The sequence below is a fragment of the Gopherus evgoodei genome, chromosome 11 (assembly GCF_007399415.2).
Source record: "Gopherus evgoodei ecotype Sinaloan lineage chromosome 11, rGopEvg1_v1.p, whole genome shotgun sequence".
NCBI lineage: Eukaryota > Metazoa > Chordata > Testudines > Testudinidae > Gopherus > Gopherus evgoodei.
In genome coordinates, this window is record NC_044332.1 from 17,789,259 (window position 1) to 17,808,807 (window position 19,549).

The 19,549-nt window shown below is 41.9% G+C and overlaps 1 protein-coding gene across 4 annotated transcripts in view; it reads right to left on the reverse strand.

The window, feature by feature from the left end:
• ADAM23 (ADAM metallopeptidase domain 23) overlaps nt 1-19,549 on the reverse strand; it is a 202,705-nt gene that overhangs the window by 25,247 nt on the left and 157,909 nt on the right. For 3 of the 4 annotated variants that reach the window (XM_030579907.1, XM_030579908.1, XM_030579906.1), the window contains exons 22-24: nt 18,996-19,115; nt 16,554-16,722; nt 11,619-11,730 (exon numbers count right to left, since the gene is read on the reverse strand). In XM_030579907.1, the coding sequence (XP_030435767.1) occupies nt 11,619-11,730; nt 16,554-16,722; nt 18,996-19,115 (401 nt within the window). Of the gene's footprint in view, nt 1-10,089; nt 10,967-11,618; nt 11,731-16,553; nt 16,723-18,995; nt 19,116-19,549 lie in introns of those variants that run through there. The other variant, XM_030579909.1, reaches the window with a different exon arrangement.

Consider the following 19,549-nt stretch of genomic DNA (forward strand, 5'->3'; position numbering starts at 1 on the left):
GCTATTTTTTAATTTACTCAAGCAGAGAAAATTCTTCTAAAGCAAGCAAACTTCTGCTCTTTTAAAAAGTCAATATGTAACTATTCTGGAAAAAAAATTAACAAAATTGGCTCCAAGGCCAAGAATATACTTGCCAAATTTCAGTCCAAAGCAAACTTACACAACTGAGATATAATGCATCTAGTATAAAATGTTTAACTTTGATTCCTTTGGGTAAGAGAAAGTTACTCACCTTGCAGTAACTGAGGTTCTTCGAGATGTGTGTCCCTGTGGGTGCTCCAGTCTAGGTGATGGTGCATCCTGGCGCTGTCGATCGGAGCTTTTCGGAAGCAGTGCCTAGCTGGGGCGCACGCACCCAGATGGTATCTCCCGTCTAGTTGGAATCTTCCTCAGCGCGTGCGCCCCACACCCTCCTCAGTTCCTTCTCTACCATGCAGCATCTGACTAGTACTCCAAAGTAGAGGGGAGGAGGGCGGGGAGTGGAGCACCCACAGGGACACACATCTCGAAGAACCTCAGTTACTGCAAGGTGAGTAACTTTCTCTTCTTCTTCGAGTGCTGTCCCTGTGGGTGCTCCACTCTAGGTGAATGTGTAGCAGTACCCATTAAGGTTGGTGGGACTTTGGAGATGCGGCAGGGAGTACTGAAGATAGTACTCTATGGCCTACTATTGTGTCTGCCGAGGTGTCTTGCATGAGAGCCTAGTGTTTTGCAAACGCGTGTTCAGATGACCATGTAGCCACCTTGCAGATATCAGGAATGGGAACATTGTGTAAGAAGACAATGGATGCCGACATGGCTCTAATGGAATGAGTTCTAATGTTGTCGGGCAGTTGAAGATTCTTCGCCCGGTAACAGGATCTGATGCAGTCAGAGATCCACTTGGATAGACGTTGTTTAGAGATGGCCGTGCCCTTTGATCTTTCGGCAATGGAAACTAAGAGTCGTGGAGACTTGCGAAATGGTTTAGTCTGTTCTAAATAAAAGGCAATTGCTCTCCTCACGTCGAGAGTATGCAGGGTTGCATCCTGCGGAGTTTTGTGAGGTTTGGGATAGAAAGTAGGTAAGTATATAGGTTGGTTGAGGTGAAAGGTCGACACCACCTTAGGAAGAAATTTAGGATGTGATCTCAAAGTGACTTTATCCTTGGAGAAGATTGTGTAGGGAGGGTGGGCCATGAGGGCACTCATTTCACCAGCTCTCCTCGCTGATGTTATGGCAACTAGGAAAGCCACCTTCATGGACATATGGAGGTGAGAGGAGGTAGCCAACGGCTCAAATGGAGCTTTCATGCAGGTATGAAGAACGAGGTGAAGATTCCATGTAGCCACTGTTGGATGAATTTCAGGGAAAAGATTTTGCAGGCCAGCGAGAAAGCGTTTAATGGTGGGGTGTGTAAAGAGTGAGTACCCATCCAATAGCTCATGGAAGGTGGTAAGCGCCGCCAGGTGCACGTTGATGGAGCTGAGCAAGAGTCCGTCCTGTTTTAGTTTCAGGAGGTAGTCTAGAATGTTAGGGAGGATCACATTATGGGGTGCTAAATGTTTATGCGAGCACCAAAGAGCGAAACGTCTCCACTTCTGAAGGTAGGTTTTACGAGTGGAGTCTCTCCGGCTGTGCAGGAGGACGTATTGGACCTGCTCGGAACAGGCAGGTTCATGGGTTTGGAACCATGAAGGAACCAGGCTGTGAGGTGGAGCTTTTGGAGCTGGGGGTGAAGATCTCGTCCGTTGTCCTGATAAAGGAGGTCTGGCCTGTTGGGGAGAGCCCATGGGTGATGGGAGGACACGTGGAGAAGGTAGGGGTACCATGTCTATCTTGGTCAAGCCGGGGCAATAAGGATGACCTGGGCTTTGTCGTCCATGATCTTCCAAAGAACCCTGTGTAGTAGAGGGATAGGTGAGAAGGTGTACAGGAGGTAGCTGTCCCATGGGATGAGGAATGCATCCCCTAAGGATGCATTCCCGAGTCCCGCCCTGGAGCAAAACCGGGGGCATTTTCTGTTTCGGCTCGTGGCAAAGAGGTCTATTGACGGCATGCCCCAGTGGGAGAACAGCTGTTGGAGTACTGCGGGGTGCAGTTCCCCTTCGTGTTCCGTCGAGAAGCGTCTGCTCAGTGTGTCGGCAGTACTGTTGTGACATCCTGGTAGGTAGGAAGCGATGATCTGTATTCTATGTCGTATGCACCAATTCCATAGTCGAATGGCTTCCATGCAGAGGGAATGTGATCGTGCTCTCCCTTGCTGTTTATGTAATACATACATGCTATGTTGTCTGTTAAGACTTGCGGGTATTTGTTCTTTATGAGAAGAAAGTGAAGGCATGCGCTCCTCACTGCTCTGAGCTCTAAGACATTTATGTGTAGATGTGTCTCTGATGCAGACCACCGGCCTTCCGCCCTGTGTTCCGCTAGATGCGCTCACCAGCCAATCAGGGAAGCATCCGTGGTGAGCATGAGCGTTGGGGATCGTTGCTGGAAGGAAACCCCTGTGCAGACATTTTCTGGACTTGTCCACCATTTCAGGGAAGTTATAACATGAGGTGGAGGAGTTAGCAGCATTCCTAAGGGATGTCTGCTGGGTTTGAAACTGGAGTTGAGTCAACCTTGGAGGCATCTCACATGTAGCCTGGCATGTTGGACCATGAAGGTGGTAGCTGCCATGTGACCAAGGAGCTGTAGGCAGATTTTTGCTTCCGTCCTGGGACGAATAGAGAGCGTACGTATGAGCTGCGCGATAGCGAGGAATCTGCTGTATGGGAGCGAGGCCCTGCTCTGGGTTGAGTCGAGACGAGCTCCAATGAATTCGATCTGTTGCGTGGGTATCAGGGTAGATTTCTGGATGTTTATTTGGAGGCCTAGGCTGTGAAAAATGGAGATGGCGAAGCGCGTGGGTTGAAGTGTCTTGCCATAGGAGTCGCCCCTGATGAGGCGATCGTCCAGGTAGGGGAAAAGTGTGACCCGGTGTTTGCGTAGGCGAGCCACAACCACGGCTAGGGTCTTGGAAAAAACTCTTGGTGCTATGGAGAGTCCGAAAGGGAGAACTCTGTATTGGAAATGATCCTGACCGATTGTGAATCGTAGGAAGTGTCTGTGAGCTGGATGTATTGATATATGGAAGTAAGCATCTTGTAGGTCAAGGGCTGTGAACCAGTCCCCTTGATCCAGTGCAGGTATTATTGTGCCCAATGTGACCATTTTGAATCATTGTGTCCTCACAAATTTGTTCAATCGGCATAGGTCTAGTATAGGCCTCCATCCCCCAGTTTTCTTCTGCGTTAGAAAGTAATGGGAGTAGAACCCTGTCCCTTGGTGTCGCGTCAGCACAGGTTCCACTGCGCCTAGTTGCAGAAGGTGTGCCACTTCTGCGGGAAGTAACTGCTCGTGAGAGGGGTCCCTGAAAAGCGACGGGGAAGGGGAAAGGGTAGGAGGGTAGGATATGAACAGGATGGAGTAACTGGTCTGAACTATTTCGAGGACCGCAGTCCTGTGTAATCTGCTGCCAAGCATGTTGGAAATACTGGAGGCAGTGGCCAAATGGACAAGTGGTGGAATCAAGGAGTGGTTGTGCAGACCCTCTACCAAAGCTTCAAAACTGTTGTTTATTGCCTGGCGGCCAGAAGGTGGTGGCTTGATTTTGATTTTGTCTGCGTTTGGGAGGTCTAGTATGATTTCTAGTTATGTCGTATGGTCTGGATTGAGGGCGACAGTACTGATGTGTGTGTGGTCTTTGGTAGGGTTGGTATCATTGTCTTCTGGGAAGTGATGAGTGAATGCCCAGGGTGCGGAGTGTCGCTCTTGAGTCTTTCATGGTGTGGAGGAGTTCATCAGTTTTTTTTCGAGAAGAGTTTTTCCTTATCAAAGGGGAGATCCTCCACTTTGGTCTGGAGCTCTTTAGGAATGCCTGACACAGAGAGCCAGGAGGATCTGCACATAACCACAACAGTTGCAGTAGTACGGGCTGCTGTGTCTGCCGTGTCTAAGGATGCCTGTAGGGCCGTTCTGGAGATCAGTTGTCCCTCAGACAGGATTGATTTGAAGTCTGCTCTTCTGTCCTCTGGGATGTATGAGGCAAATTCGAAAAGCTTATTGTAATTATCAAAATCATAGCTGGTGAGGAGAGCAGAATAGTTTGCAATCCTGAATTGTAGTGTAGAGGATGTATAAACCTTGCGGCCGAGGACATCAAGACGTCTAAGGTCCTTGTCTTGCGGGGTGGGTCGATATTGTGACTGTTTGGTCCGCTGTGCAACTGCATCAATGACAAGAGAGTTCGGTGGTGGATGAGAAAAAAGGAAGTCTGCGTCCTTTGCAGGAACGTAGTATTTACGTTCGACCTTCTTACAAGTTGGTACTAGGGAAGCTGGGGTTTGCCAGAGAGTATCAGCAGGCTCCATGAGTGCTTCGTTTATAGGGAGCGCGATTTTCAAGGGCGCAGATGGTTGAAGGGTTTTGAGGAGTTTGTGCTGAGTCTCCTGAACCTCTTCCAAGGGGATATCCTGACTGAGTGCAACCCTCCTAAAAAGATCTTGAAATTGTTTGCAGTCGTCCACGGTCTGTGGAGGTGGAGGGAGGATGGCTTCATCTGAGGCTAATGGAGAGTTAGGGTTAGGTGAGTCAGGATATGGTGCGTAGCTCCCAGGCTCAGGAGGGGGCTCAGGCACCCTGGAAGTGGATGGAGCAGGAGATTGAGGCACCGATGGAAGATGATTGGTAAGAGGATTCTGCCACGGGTACCACTGAGGCCAAGGCACGAGGTAGGAGACCCAGGCACCGCCCACGGGGGGGCAACGTAGGGAAACTGAGGCTGCTGGGCTTGAGCCGTGACCTGAGGTGGTAAAGGTGCCTGTGGAGGAGAAGCAGGAGGGGAGAACTCCGCTTGCTGCTGTAGCTCAAGGTCACCGTCGGTGAAAGCCAGTTCAGGTGGAGAAAGTGGCAGGTCAGCAAAGGAGTCCTCTGTATCTAGGAGTGGGGAATGTGGCTCAGGTGGCACCAAAAGGTCACTTTGAGTGAGAAGCTGTTGCTCCTGCTCTCTAGGCTGAGCTAAGCCTGCTCTCTGCTCTAGCTCTTCAGTCAGTGAGAGTGAGAGAGAGTGTCCTGCTGTGTTTTGCCTAGAGGTGCCCTGCAGGGGGTCTGCTGCTGGTGCGTGGGCAGAAGAGTGGCTGGTTGCCGACTCTCTTCGCGGTGCCGAGGCTGATCGCACTGTTGGCACCGCAGCTATTTTCGTTGTTGAGGCAGAGCGCACTGGCGGGACTGCAGCCGCTTTTAGCGCTGAAACTGACCAGGCTGCAAGTGACGTGGCCGTTCTGGGTGTCAGAGCTGAACACGCTGCTGGCACCACGGCCATTTCCGGTGCCGAGGAGGAACGTGGTGCCGGTGCTGTAGCCTTCCTCGGTGCCGAAGAGGAGTGAGTTGTCCGCGCCGCAGTTGTTTGAGGCGCTATGGGGACCGAGTCAGTAGGTGCCTTCCCCGTGTGGGAGGTCTGGTCCCTGCCTCTAAGCTCTGTCAGAGCGGTTCCTGAGGCATTAGGAGAGGCTGAAACAGCTGTCTTTCGGGCTGTCAGCACAGGGGGTAGGGATCTCGCCGGAGACCCCCTACCCTTGTTAGAGTCTCGTCTGTGAGACTGTTGAGCTTCTTGCCTCCGCTCCAGGGAGGGTGAAGCAACACTCCCCACCTGTTCCGATCTGGCTGGGGAGCGTATGGGAGTGGGTTCTACCTTTCCTGTCTCCGACAGCGGCTGCAGGGATTTTTCCATCATGATGATCTTGAGGTGCAGATCCCTGTTACGACGAGCTCTTGACTTGAGGCTCGCACAATGGAGGCACTTCGCGGGGATGTGGGTGTCCCCGAGGCACTTCACACAATGAGAGTGGCCATCTGAGCATGGCGTGAAGTCCTGACAGGAGATGCATTTTTTGAAACCTGAAGGTCCTGGCATTATGAGTTAGAGAAGAGTGTCTCAATGGGAGACAAGCCTGAGGGTTTTTTGTTTTTTTTTAACAAAGTAACTAACTATGTAACTATACTAAAGGAAGGGAAACAACTGGGAAGTAATTAAAAATTATTTCTATGTTCTTTGTTACTGTTTCCTATAGATATCAGGGAAGAGAAAGTAGCACTGCCCCAAGTCCCGTCTTCAGCCGAGGACGGTTGAGAAGGAACTGAGGAGGGTGTGGGACATACGCACTCAAGAAGATTTCAACTAGACGGGAGATACCATCTGGGTGTGTGCGCCCCAACCAGGCACTGCTACCGAAAATCTCCAATCGACAGCGCCGGGACGCACCGTCACCTAGAGTGGAGCACCCACAGGGACAGCACTCGAAGGAGAACCATAAAATGTAAATGAGAAAGTAGGGGCAGTGGAGGGGGGTTTATTTATTTGGTGCTGGTATTTCTCACAACAGGGATGACAGAACTCAAAAGTTTATGATATTGTCATACCTAGAGCTTCTTGGATTGGTGCTGGCTTCTCTCCCTGAGGATTTTCCAATTTTGTGTAAGCCCTGCACTCCAAATTAATAGTATTGGAGTCCTAGAAGTGGGGATGGAGGGAACAATGCACCCCACTCCATGGGGTGCTCTTCTCTGAGCCTGGCAGATATTTGGGCAGGGATTAATGCTGCTCCAAACATTAGCTCCCATTCTGTACCTGTACTCTTCTCAGAGAGGAATATTTACATGGCAAAGAACTAGCCATCACCACATAGGCTGGCACAGAATAACGTTTCATTCTCCTTTCCCTATGGCTCCCCAGGATCTAAGGTGCTTGGAGGCCGTATCTTCTGCCTCTTATGTAGCCCACCCACAAACCCCTTTCCTTGATGGAAGCATTCAGGATGAATTTTGAGGAGTTTTCTGGGCCCTCTGTCTCTCTCCTGTGGGTTTTACTGCAGGAGGCCTTGGTCATTCCAATATAATGGGGTTTTGTCTCTCTTTCTTTAAGGTCCCCTAAACTATGTATGACTCTACTACTACCACAGTATATGATTGCCTTACAATCTTTAACACATTTATCTGTGAGGCAGGGAAGAGTTATCTCCATTTTACGTAGCGGAGATGGAGGCACAGAGACATTAAATAATCTGACCAACACCATACAGGAAATCTGTGGCAGAGAAGAGAACTGAACCTGGGTGTCTTGGGTTTCAGGCTAGTATCTCATGGAAAGATTTTGTTGGTTCCCCTACCATCACCGCTTTTTTCCTTTTATTCACTCTAACTTTTCCAGAATTGGAGCTGTTCTGAAAAGTTACAAAGTAGCAAAAGGAAAATAAAATTAACTCCAACTTTTCAAAATTTCTTCAAAGTTACAGTGTTCCATTTTTCCTTTTGCCACTCTTACTTTTTAGAAGTTGGAGAAGTTTATAAATTTATAGAGTGGAAAAGGAAGTAGGGGGAAAAACAGACAAACAAAGCCCCTACATGTAATTCATTCTATTGTAGTCAATGGGAAAAAAAGGAGGAGACGGGGGAAAAACAAAAATCAACTTTTAAACTGAATTGAAAATGAAATTGTAAGTCTAATCCAAATAAAAACTGTTTTGTTTTGAAATATTTTGTTCAGGGATATTTTTTTCTGAATAGATATATTACTAATGGATGAGAATATCTGTATTACTTAAACAGTAAAGCTTTCCTAAGCTGGATTGATTTTATTTTATTTTTTTTTGGGTAAGGGGGATGGATTTAAAATTATATATTTTAGACACCTGTAACAGCAGTTATAAGAGGAATCATTTATAATAAAGTGCTTTTTAGGCAATGATTTAGGATTTCAGTATTTTCTACTTGCTAATGCTCTCTTACTACACAGGGATTTATTTTTCAGACACAAAGAAGAACTCTCCTCTGAGATAAGAAAAATTGCCTGTATACTTCCCATATTCTAAAACATTAAATTCAATAGTAGTAGACTGTAGCTGACTCACTGAACTCACACAGACATGAGTCTCTGTGAATCTAATGATTACCTATTATTCTAGCTTTAACGATCAGAGATTTTACAAGTAATACAGTCTTACTTCAAAGAACGTGTGTTTTAGACAGTCTTAAACTTCAGTCTATTTCATATACTTGAAGTTCTGGTTCAAGTATAATACAGTTAAATCAAGCCAAAGTCCAATCCGGCAAATGAATCTACACAGGAAAACGCCTGTGTGCAACAGTCCCACTGACTTCAAGAATAGGATCCAATACTGTAAATAGCTTCAAGTTTCCTTCACTTCCAAAAACTGCTACTGTCCTGCAATACTATATTCTTGGTCTGCCACTGCAGGATACAGTAGGTTTCTGAGTTTAGACTAGCTCATAACAACAATATGAATTAATTCCAAAATAATAAATGACCACTGATTTTTTAAAATCCTTAAATATAGTAAAGAGGAAGAAGCAACTGACAGATGATGTAAAGGTCTGAAAAGAAAAACAGAAGTGCAACAGGAGCAGCAATCAATCATCAATTGTCATAAGAGAATAAAGAAAAAGCAAGCAATATGTTAGCTATACATAATACCAATCATAAGAAGAAAAATGTAGGGATTTATGGTGTGAAAAACTGTTAATTATATGAATTTTCACATCTCAGAAGAAAGTGTTGGTAACCTTCCCCCAAAGAATTATCTGCTCTTATGCTACTTAAGGGCATTTTTCAGCACTAGAGAATATGGTAGAAAACAGAAGTCAGAAAAAATTAACATTCTCCAATGTTGTTAAGTTCTTCAAAGAGAATGACTGACTGTTACTGCAACTCCTCCTTCAGCTCAGTCCTTGTCAATATAAACCAGTATGAGAATTCAAATTAATCTACGTTTTGTTTTCCCCTTAACTAAGAGGGTATCTATTCCAAAGGAATAGTCTCATTTTAATGGGAAGGACATTACGCATATAAGTACCTTCATCATCGTAAGAATATACTCCTAAGAGCTTGTCTACCTGAAGAATTAGACCATGGTAAGCTGGAGTGTGACTCTATGCTGCTCTAGACTGCTCAAAGTTCATTAACAAACTGTTAATGTATCTCACCAGGATGTACGCACACGGGCAGTTAGACGATGGCAGGGTAGTGTGGGGCAGATTCATAACCCCAGCTTGCCACGGTCTAATTGTTCGTGTAGACAAGCACTAAGAAAGCGGTCCATCTCTTTGTTCATGAATGGTGTAAGCCAGGGAGTAGGTGGAAAGGTGCTGTTAACATTTTAAGATATTGAAGCTGTAGATGATTTTTAGACTTAACTTTTTTTTTTAATTCTTGAACAAGCATCAGAATTAAGGTTAGAAATCTCTCTCTCACCCAGCCTCCAGATATCTGAACTGTCAGATGTCAGAATTTGGAGGAACCAATACCTCTAATTCCTTGGATAAATTCCAAATTAAGTGAACCCATGCCTTCTTACGTTGTAGAAAAATTAATATAATACTTTGGAGCTGTTTTTCCAGACTTCTGTGCCTTCTGGGAGTACCGTAAGTTACATTTGAAGGACAAGAGAAATGGGCAAGAGAGATCACTACATCCCACTCTAAGAGAAGTTAACCTCTTAGAACAGTGATATATTGAAGTGTAGTATTTGCAACCAAAAAAGTAAAAATGGAAGGTTGGAGATGAATTCCACTGAGGTGTCTATCATCAGATTTGTAAAGGCTCTTATTTCATGTATTTTTCCCTGCATTGATTTTGTGAGTCAGAGTACAATAATCCTGGCATGTTTTTTAAACCTGTGATCATACCAGATGACATTTTGTGACACTGGAGTTAATCTAGCTGTGATGTTCTCACAATTGAATCCGTGTTATCTGAATCTTGAGAAAATTGAGTTTCCTGCTTCTGCAATGTTATGGAACTCACATTTTGTGCTAAAGAAATATAGAAAGCATTTTACTTCATGTCTGTTGTTTGTATGCTGACATGTGAGTTATGTAATGTTAGTAATAAAAAGAAAATCTTAATAGGAAGTGCTCAAATATTTTAGAGTTTTATATTATTGTAGAAAACTACTTCTTTATACTTCCTGACACTTTTTCCCAATTGGATTTCTCTATTAACAGACCAAAATAAACTGGAGAAAGTAGTCAACATCCAATTCCCTGTCATAAGTCTCTTGGGGATTCAACTTCCAATAAACTAATATTGCCACAAATTGAAAAAAAAAAAGTGTCAATTCTCCTTAAGACCCATTCTTGTATCAAAATAAACTAAAAAGAAAACAAAAGATATCAAGTTTATTTTTTCAATATAGCCATGGTATTGTATTATAGTAATCCATTTGTCCCTATCTGCTGATACAATCTTATTCATCAATATCATTGGTGGTATCTATCCACTAAGATATTTTCCCAGAATGTCTCAGAGTTGGCATGTTAATTTCTAGAATGGCTTTTCCATTTTGAAACTAAAAAATAAAGTTTGTAGTATAGGAATTTGATCTAGGTGACCAGATGAACGTCTCTACTTGTCTTTATTAGACTTGTTTATAAATTAAACAAGGGCTTCTTTTTATTATTTCTTATCTAATGCATCTGCAAGACAAGTATTACAGTACTCTTAAACGCTACAACAGGAGCTGCATCTCACCCTTCTGCACAGAAAGGAAGACTCCCCTTACTAAGTCCTTGCAGATGGCTCTTCACAGAATCAGGAAGGCTCTAGGGGAGCAGAGAGGGCAGGGAGCTATGCTAGGTGGGGTAGAAACTGGACAGCCCTGTGGTGATTGGTGGCGGGGAAGGATGCACCTCAAAAGGTTTCCTAAGAAAGAGAATACCTATTTCTCTTTGGTTTTCCACAGACAGTTAAGATATTGAGTGGACTGTACAATTTTGCTGTCTTTCTTGCCAATGTAGTGATTTGGGATTTGGAGGAGGTGGGGAGCCACAATTTCAAGTGCATACCTTTCCATGTGAAAAGTATTTCTGAAGAGTATTTCCCTAATAGTTCCTCTAGGTTTTTCTACTTCTTATACAGTCAATGAGGCATCTATTAAACATGCAAAAGTAGAAGACAGTAATAATAGTATGAGAAAATAACAGTTCCTAACATATTTTGTTTATTTTCTTTCCCACTGAAATCTGATGCTTAGGAGGCCAAGCTTTCTAAGCACTCTTCCAGGTCCAAAATGAGATGAAGCCCCCCCTTTACAGTCAAGATAACTGTAAAAGGAATTTTTTGTACAATGGAGGCTTCACTTCCCCCTTCATTATGTCCTAGCTCTCAGGAACAGCTTGGAACAGTCAAGGAACATCAGCAACTGGAAAATCTCTACTAAAGGATAAATAATAAACTCACCATATGGCCATAAATGTAGAAGTCTAGTAAATGTAGGTTTTAATTATGAAGATGGCTATTAAAGGACAAAATAAAGGGGGAAAATTGGGATGAACCGAAATGTCTGAGTTCATATCTTTCTAGAAATGGGATCTGGAATTATAAAAGTCAAAAGTATATTCACAAACAGTTTTCAAACTAACATTCATACATCTTCTCAGAGAGGCATAGTTTTAATATGCTCAAGGGTTTGATTCTGAATGATAGGGTTATAACCTCCTTTCCCACATGTTAATTCTACTGGTACTAATAGAGAAGACTAATCTAAACGAGTACTAAATATTGCAACTGAAATCACACAAACCCTTAGGTCCTTCAACCTTCTTGTTGGAAGTATCCCTGATAGGATCATCAATACTGCAGTCTGTCCCTGCCCAGGAGAAATTACAAATGCAAGTGGCTTCATTACTACACACCTAGAAAAGAAAATGAAAATAACTGTTTTTGAAACACTTTTGATTTAAGGTTATTTAGCATATGGTAGAACTAAGTTATAAGATACACAGGATAACATTTACCAAAACACATACCATAACAAGAATGATTGTTTAGAAAGTTCAAGAAATGAATAACCTTATCTAGTACATAACAGGTTAGGACGGAATGTTCACCCCACACTAGCCCAGAAAACATTAATGTGGCTCAGAAGGAGTTCAGTAACTGATAGGTCACACATAGGAAGAGTTAGGTTTGATGAGCAAGCAGAGCTGAGGAGCAGCATCAGGTGTGGCTGGTATAAGGCAAGCATTGAGGGCAGAAGAGGGCTGCCATGTGCAAGCTTCCAGTTGGTCTCTGGGCTTAAAAAGGAGAAGGGGAAAAACCCAGGAGAGTAGAAGCCCTGAAGATCCAGGCCCTGAGAAAAAGGGCATACCCAGAGAGGTGTAGGAGAAGGAAGCCTGAAAGAGGTGAAGTAGGAAAAGGTTCAGGGAAAATGGCTACACGGTTTGGGATGGTTTAGACCTTCACTGCTGATTCAAAGGTCCTTGGAACCTGGAGTACTGGGCAGGCCTGGGTTCCCCTCTCAGCCAGTAGGGAAGTGATACAGTCTGGGCAGTGAATTGAAGGACTGCCTGAGAGAATTCATACAGAGATCCTTTGATACCCTGAAAGGGAAAAACTATAGTGACTTGGCCAGAAGGACAAGCCACGAAGAGGGAGCACCCTGAGTTACAAAGAGGGAGCAATCAAGTCAAGAGGAAAGATGGAGGGACACAGTGAGCAACCAAAGGAGGAGGCATCAGAGCGGCCAAGAGGTAATCCCGAGATACGGCCACAAGGTGATGCCACAGTGGTGAGCGGTAAACCCCAAGACACAGGTATATCAAGTTCATAGTTTTATTTAATTCCCCGGGTAGATACACTCAGAAGATAGCATGGCAAGAGTAAAAGACTCCACTAGAGCTCAACTGTCCCATGGACTCTCATCAGTGCAGCGGTATCGGGAGCTCCAAGAACCCTTGTTTTTATTCATGGGCAACAGAGATCTTGGGTCTGGGTGGATTATGCATTTGGTGAAGTCATAGTCTAGCCCTTATTAATATGCTCTTTTCATGAAGCTGTGAAAGGGGGCACAAATTAAGGTACTTGTTATATGTATCCGTTTTCAAAGTGATCATTGTAATCAGAACCACTTTCAAACTTTGGGCCTCATATTTCCTTAGGAAGCTTGTTCCAATGTAAGAGAGAGGGGGAATTCTGAGTTTCAACTAACAGCTTCTTCTTCATTCTTCCAGGCTGGGGGTATCAATCTATCCTCCAGCAGAATAGGCCAGGGCTTCATTTTCAGACTGCACTTAGAAGGATACCTCTGTGAAAATATGTGCTTAAACCCACTAAAAATTACATTATACTTGTAATAAATATGAACTCCTACCAAACCCATAAAATTTAAAATACTAATCAATAGTGGATGATGGCTGTAAATGGACGATGGTAAAAAGAATTTAGTGATGGAGTAAGTTGCTGAGGAAAGTGACTGCAGGAAGGTGCGGTGGAAAAGCAGATAAAGATAGAATGAAATTTTCATCAAGATTAGAAGGGCAGTTAGTCATCATTAGAGGTACCTAATCAACTGGTACATAATGTATAAAAACTATAGACTACATAATCTATAGATAATGCTTAACCAAGTTGACAGACAGTACAATGCTGACAATCAAAAGTAAATAAGCCATGTAATTTTTGTTTATACCTTTATCTCATTCTGCATCTTCTAATGTTAACTAAAGAAGCTTATCAAGAAGGATAAAGATAGCTTTAATCTTACTTGTAAGAAAGGTTTGTTGAACTGAAAATTCGAATTAGCAAAAGCACAATAGGAATGTGGAAAAAAAATCAAAGTCATCAAGAGAATGTCTGGATCCCTTTCTTAACTCCTATATTGCCCGCAGTCTCTGTGCCTTTCTCGCCTTCTCCTTCCTTCTGAACCCAATTCACCCTCCTTTCAGTCTGTCTCCCTTTACGGATTCTCTTCCTATATGAATCTTCCCCATAATAAGAAAACAACTTCCTAATATAGAGTCTAGTCCTCCACGGCACATATCTGTAGAAATTATAGCAGTCTCTCTCATCCCTTGTTGGCCCTGCTCTCTGTTAAAAAAAAGGGTGGTGGTGGGGAGCACAAGTAGCCAGAAAAACAAAGTGTTTGATCAGTAGTTAAGACCCTTTATAACTTACTCAAATAGACTCAGAGGTCGACTATGAAGCATAACATCCCTCAGTGTAAACTGATGTGCTAGGGTGGAAATAGTGTCAAAACTAAGTATAGTTTAAGCCAGGGGTTCCAAAATGTGGCCTCAGCCCACTTTGACACATTGCTGGGTGGTCTATCAGCATGACTGCATTCTCCAGTCAAGCCCAGCCTTAGTACATCTTTAACTCCAAGTGACTCGTATAATCTAAGTAAAAGCTATATAAATGTAATGTTTTGAGCTGCACATGTTGGACAGAGCATAGAAAAAAATATTTTAAATAAATGAGCTGCAGTACTGTATGCAAGTTTAATTTTTGCACGCATACAATGGTGTGTTTTGCTGAAAAGTAAACTAGCAATGTACAATCTGTCACTTACAACTGTAAAAAATAGCAAGCAGTACTTTAATCTGACATGGATCGATTTTATTTTTCAAAAACGAGAAGGTGCACTGGCGGAGAAGATAATGAGAGTCCCAGACCATGTACATGTACACAAAATGAGCCAGCCAAAAGAAAGAAAGAAAGAAAGAAAGAATGAACGAAAGAACGAAAGAACGAAAGAAAGAAAAAGAAAGTGGTAAGAAGATATGATGACACGTTCTTGAAGTTTGGATTCTCCTTTACTGGATTGGATGAGTACCCATTGCCTCAATGTGTTATATTATAAACTGTTATTTTATATTTTTAATTACAGTATTTGATTCTTTTCTAATTAGTTGAGAGTAGGGCTGGATCTTTACTTACACAGCACAGAAATCCAGATGTTATACTAAAAAAATTGAAAACACAGTGTTTAAAGTTGGAAAACTATTTTGTTCTAAAATCAACAAACAACACGTTAATTTTGTTAACATTGCTGTGTTGCTTATTCAGTTTTATACACTGTACATTTATACATTGTGTTTTCCTTGTTTGAACACCACATTTAGCTCAACATTTTTTTAAAAAGTGTCATTTTTTTAAAAGTGTTTGGTTTCTTTGAGTGCATATTGTTAGGAATTTCTATCATTACAACTGGTTACATTAAAATGAAAAGAAAACATGTGCACTGTATTTACAGTTTTAGTGTATGTAATTAAAATTAATAATTTCTCTCAAGAAGTGTTAATGGGCTGCAGTGCCTACTGCAGCAGCATAGATGGACGTCCAAGAAAGAAGCTTGGGAACCCCGGTTTAAACAGTAATGACTTCTTTAATTAGGCAGAATAAGACAATCTGCATATACAGAGGGCCAACATTCATATTTTCAGTCCAGAGTACAATGTAGCTGTGAGGAAGGCTAAGAGGATGAAATAGCCTGATGTTCTGTATTAAGAGTACATATTAACAGCCCTAGGAAAATGAGTTTTTAATGTATTGAGCATTGGTTGCTACCTTTGGAGCTTCCTGACCAGCACAATGCAATAGAGACAATAAATGGAACTGGAAGGCTCACATATGACACAATATTGGGATTATTTATCTGGAGAGTCTGAGGTGATAAGAGGTATCCTATTAAGTTCTATCAAATTAAGGTTAATAAATTGGAACAGAGGGATATAGGTTTATGTTCAGAGGAAGTATACTGCATATAAAAAGACTCTGTGGAGAATAAAGAAATTAGTGCTGCTAAAGAAAGTGAGGACCAGTAGTTTAATATTTGAATCACAGAATTAGCAAGTATGAGTGAATGCACACAAGAAGCACAAGTAAGAAGGTGCCATTTTCAGGCAAGCTATCAGTGTTGCTGCACAGGTGCAATCCCTGAACATAGACAAGCAAAGTTATTTGCACCAATGGATCTTAATCCTATTTCAAGGAGGCATAGACACCTTACCAAAAGGAGTTAACCAGGCTTCAGATCATGACACAACCCTGAATACTGCTCATTTGTTTTCCCATACATTCAAAGTGAAACATGATCCATCCTTGAAAGATGAACTTGCTCAGTGTGGTCTACTTTTCTCCAGGAGCCTTTTTAGAGCACCACTGAATGTCTATTTCTATTCCCTCTTGCTGGTGCTTTCCGATCTGCTCCAATCCTATTCAGATCCTATGCCCCTGTCGCACTTATTTCTGCTACCACCATCCTAAAGACCTCGCATCCAGATGGTATAGTAGGGCTTTCACAGTCTCTTCAAGCAGCCCAGAACACTAGCTTTCTGCAGCATTAATACTAGATTCTGTGGCAAACTGAAATTATTCAGAGGTTTGAAATGTGTGGTGAAACATTAGGGAGGTTTTTATAGTACTGGAGTTTACTATTGACTTCAGTGGGAGCACAGGCCAGCTATAAATGCTTTTGAAAATCCCTTTCTAAGTATTAACATGAAAAACTACAGCGAATTGTGTTACACAATTTAAAAACCTTGTTTTCTCATGTTATGTATGCCTCTCACGCTGTCATAGAATTAAAGTATGTCACAAAACCCAACACTTGTGTATTCAGGAAATCAGGAGGTCTCACTGAAGATTTTAGGTACAGTACACAACACTGTACATTAGGCCCTGTTTATTTTGGAAGTATGGACAGAGCTTATCTGCTATCCCATGGATATGGACTTACCCCATGATCTGAACACACTTTTCCATCAGAACCAACAGGGCAGCTGCTTATGTTCAAGGACTGAATTGGTAGGCACTTCCTGTCTACACACATCATGTGAGGGCCACATGGAGCTCCATCTTCCACATATCCTAAATCTGTATTGTCATCTAAAAGTACATGAGCGCCACTAGGAGAAAAAGTTTTAAAATACTATTAATATAATGGCTAGAGCCTTTTTAAGGTATTAAAACACAATAAAGTTAGGGATGTTAAAAGTGCTATAACTTCTTCACTCCACAGCACACTATGGGAAAGAATATGGTAGGCACAAATTCACACCTAAATTTTTCTATTAATCATGCCATTCTCACAGTAGCTCTGAAATGAAATAGCTATAACATGGAGAAGAAATCTAGGTATTGACACGCAATTTTAATCTGCTCTTAGTTTACATGTCTATAACTGACAGAACATCTTTCTTTTTTTCATAGCATCAAATGATATTTCTAGAAAATATTACTAGTTCATGGATATATATTTATGCATATTTTATGAGAAATGTTTCATTCTTAAACTCTGATCTCCAATGGGCATAGGGAGGAAATATGGTGGAGAAAGGCTGTACATATATACACAAGAGAGTATTCTTTGTTACTTTTACTATTCTTAAATTTTACTATTCTTAAATTTTATTTAATTTTTTAAAATCACCCCTCCAGTAATCTGCATGCAAGACAATAAACACGTGCCTGTCCTCTGACCAATTAAATGATAACTAAAGATCTCCTCCTACCGCAATCATTCATATAAAACAAATAATTCCTCTTGCTGAGATAGTACTGCTCAAAACCAGGAAGTCTTATATATGGATCTTTCGCTCTTCTGGATTATAATTCTTAAACTTCATGGAAGAGCAATGTGATGCTGAACAATACGGTTCTATACCAGTCTCAAGAATGTAACCTGTGAATCCACATGCTTTTCAACCTTTAAACGGAGAATATCAGTGATTTTTAATAAAAGGAGAAATACCATTTAAAATAGTGATTTTTACCTTTAACAACTTTAAACGTAACTGTTGACACATTTCATCTTTATCTTTTCCATAGCTTCCTAAATTCCAAGTTCAGAAGGGACCATTGTGATTACCTAGCATGACTTCCTGGATAGCACAGGCTATATCTACACTTAAGACACTACAGCAGCACAGCTGCAGCGCTGCGGTAGCACTTCATTGTGGAGACTACAGCAATGGGAGAGGTTCTCCTGTTACTGTATGTACCAGCTCTCCTGTTGCTATATAATTATTCTGTTGACCTAGCGCTATCTGCGCTGGAGGTTAGGGTCAATTTACCTATGTCTCTCAAGGTTGTGGATTCTTTATACCCCTGAGAGACGTAGCTATGCTCATGTAACTTTTCAGTGTAGACCAGCCCTTAGCCATAAAACTTCCCCAAAGTAATTCCTAGAGCATATCATTTAGAAAAAACATCCAATCTTGATTTTAAAATTGTCCATGACAGAGAACCCTCCATGATCCTTGGTAAATTGGTCCAGTGATTAATTACCCTCACTGTAAAAAATTTACACTTATTTCCAGTCTGCATTTGTCTAGCTTCAGTTTCCAACCGCTGGATCATGCTGCACCTTTCTCTACTAGATTGAAGAGCCTATTATTAAATATTTGTTCCCCCTGTAAGTACCTGAAGACTGATTAGATCACACCGTAGCCTTCTCTTTGTTAAGGGAAATAGACTCAAGGACCTCAATCTATCACTATAAAGACATGTTTTCCAAACTTTTAATCATTTTTGTGTCTTCTCTTTGACTCTCCTCCAATTTATCAACACCCTTCTTGAATTGTAGACACCAGACCAGGACACAGTATTCCATCAGCACCAAACAGAGAGGTAAAATAATCTCTCCACTTCTACTTGAGATTCCCTGATTTATGCATCCAAGGATTGCATTAGTTCTTTAGGCCACAGCATCACACCGGGAGGTTGTGTTCAGCTGATTATCCCCCACAACCCCCAAATCTTTTTCAGAATCATTGATCCTCAGGATAGTCCACCATGTGTAAGTACGGCCTACGTTCTTTGTCCCTCAATGTGTACATACAGCCAAATTAAAACTCATACTGCTTGTGCCCAGCTTACCAAATGACCCAGCTCACTCTGTATCAGTAACCTGTCCTCTTCTTTATTTACCTTTCTCCCAATTTTTTTCATCGGCAAACTTTATCAGTGATGGCTTTATTTTTGCTTCCAGATCATTAATAAAAATTATTAAATAGCATATGGCCAAAAACCAAACCCCGTAGGACCCACTAGAAACATGCCCCTTTGATGATGCCCTGTTAATAATTACATTTTCAGTCTTATCAGTTAGCCAGCTTTTAATCCATCCAATTTGGTTACGGATAGAAAAACCATTTGTGTATGACTTATAGTCTTTTACCTGCAGTCCACTACACGCCCCTGGTGGTAAAAAGAGGTTGGGGTAATTTCTCCCTGAAGATGACCAATTCGTGGAACCCGAGTAAGATTAGTGCAGAGCAAAAAGCCACAGAACACATCACTGCAAAAGAAAAACAAAGACAAAGTTACCAAATAGAGTCATACTAACAATATTTATAAGATACAAACTGTTGTGTCAAAAGCAATGAAGGCATGAAACCAACAATATTACTGCAATAAATAACTTAAGACTAGCTTCTGCCACTGCTGGTCACATAAAGTAATAACTTACTCAGTGAGTAATACCACAGACTTTGGTAGTACTACTCTAAGTAAGGTACTACTTGATGGGAATAATGATGGCGGAAGCTAGTCGTAATCAGCAGATGGTGTTAATTGTAAAAACAGAAACAAAATTCTACCAATTTATCTGAACAAAAATCTATTTCCACAAAAATACTTGAATATAATATTAAAAGGGGCATACAGGTGGACAAACTATGCATAGTTTTGTTATCCTAGACTACATTACATTGTGCTTTTTCAGGTAATGAC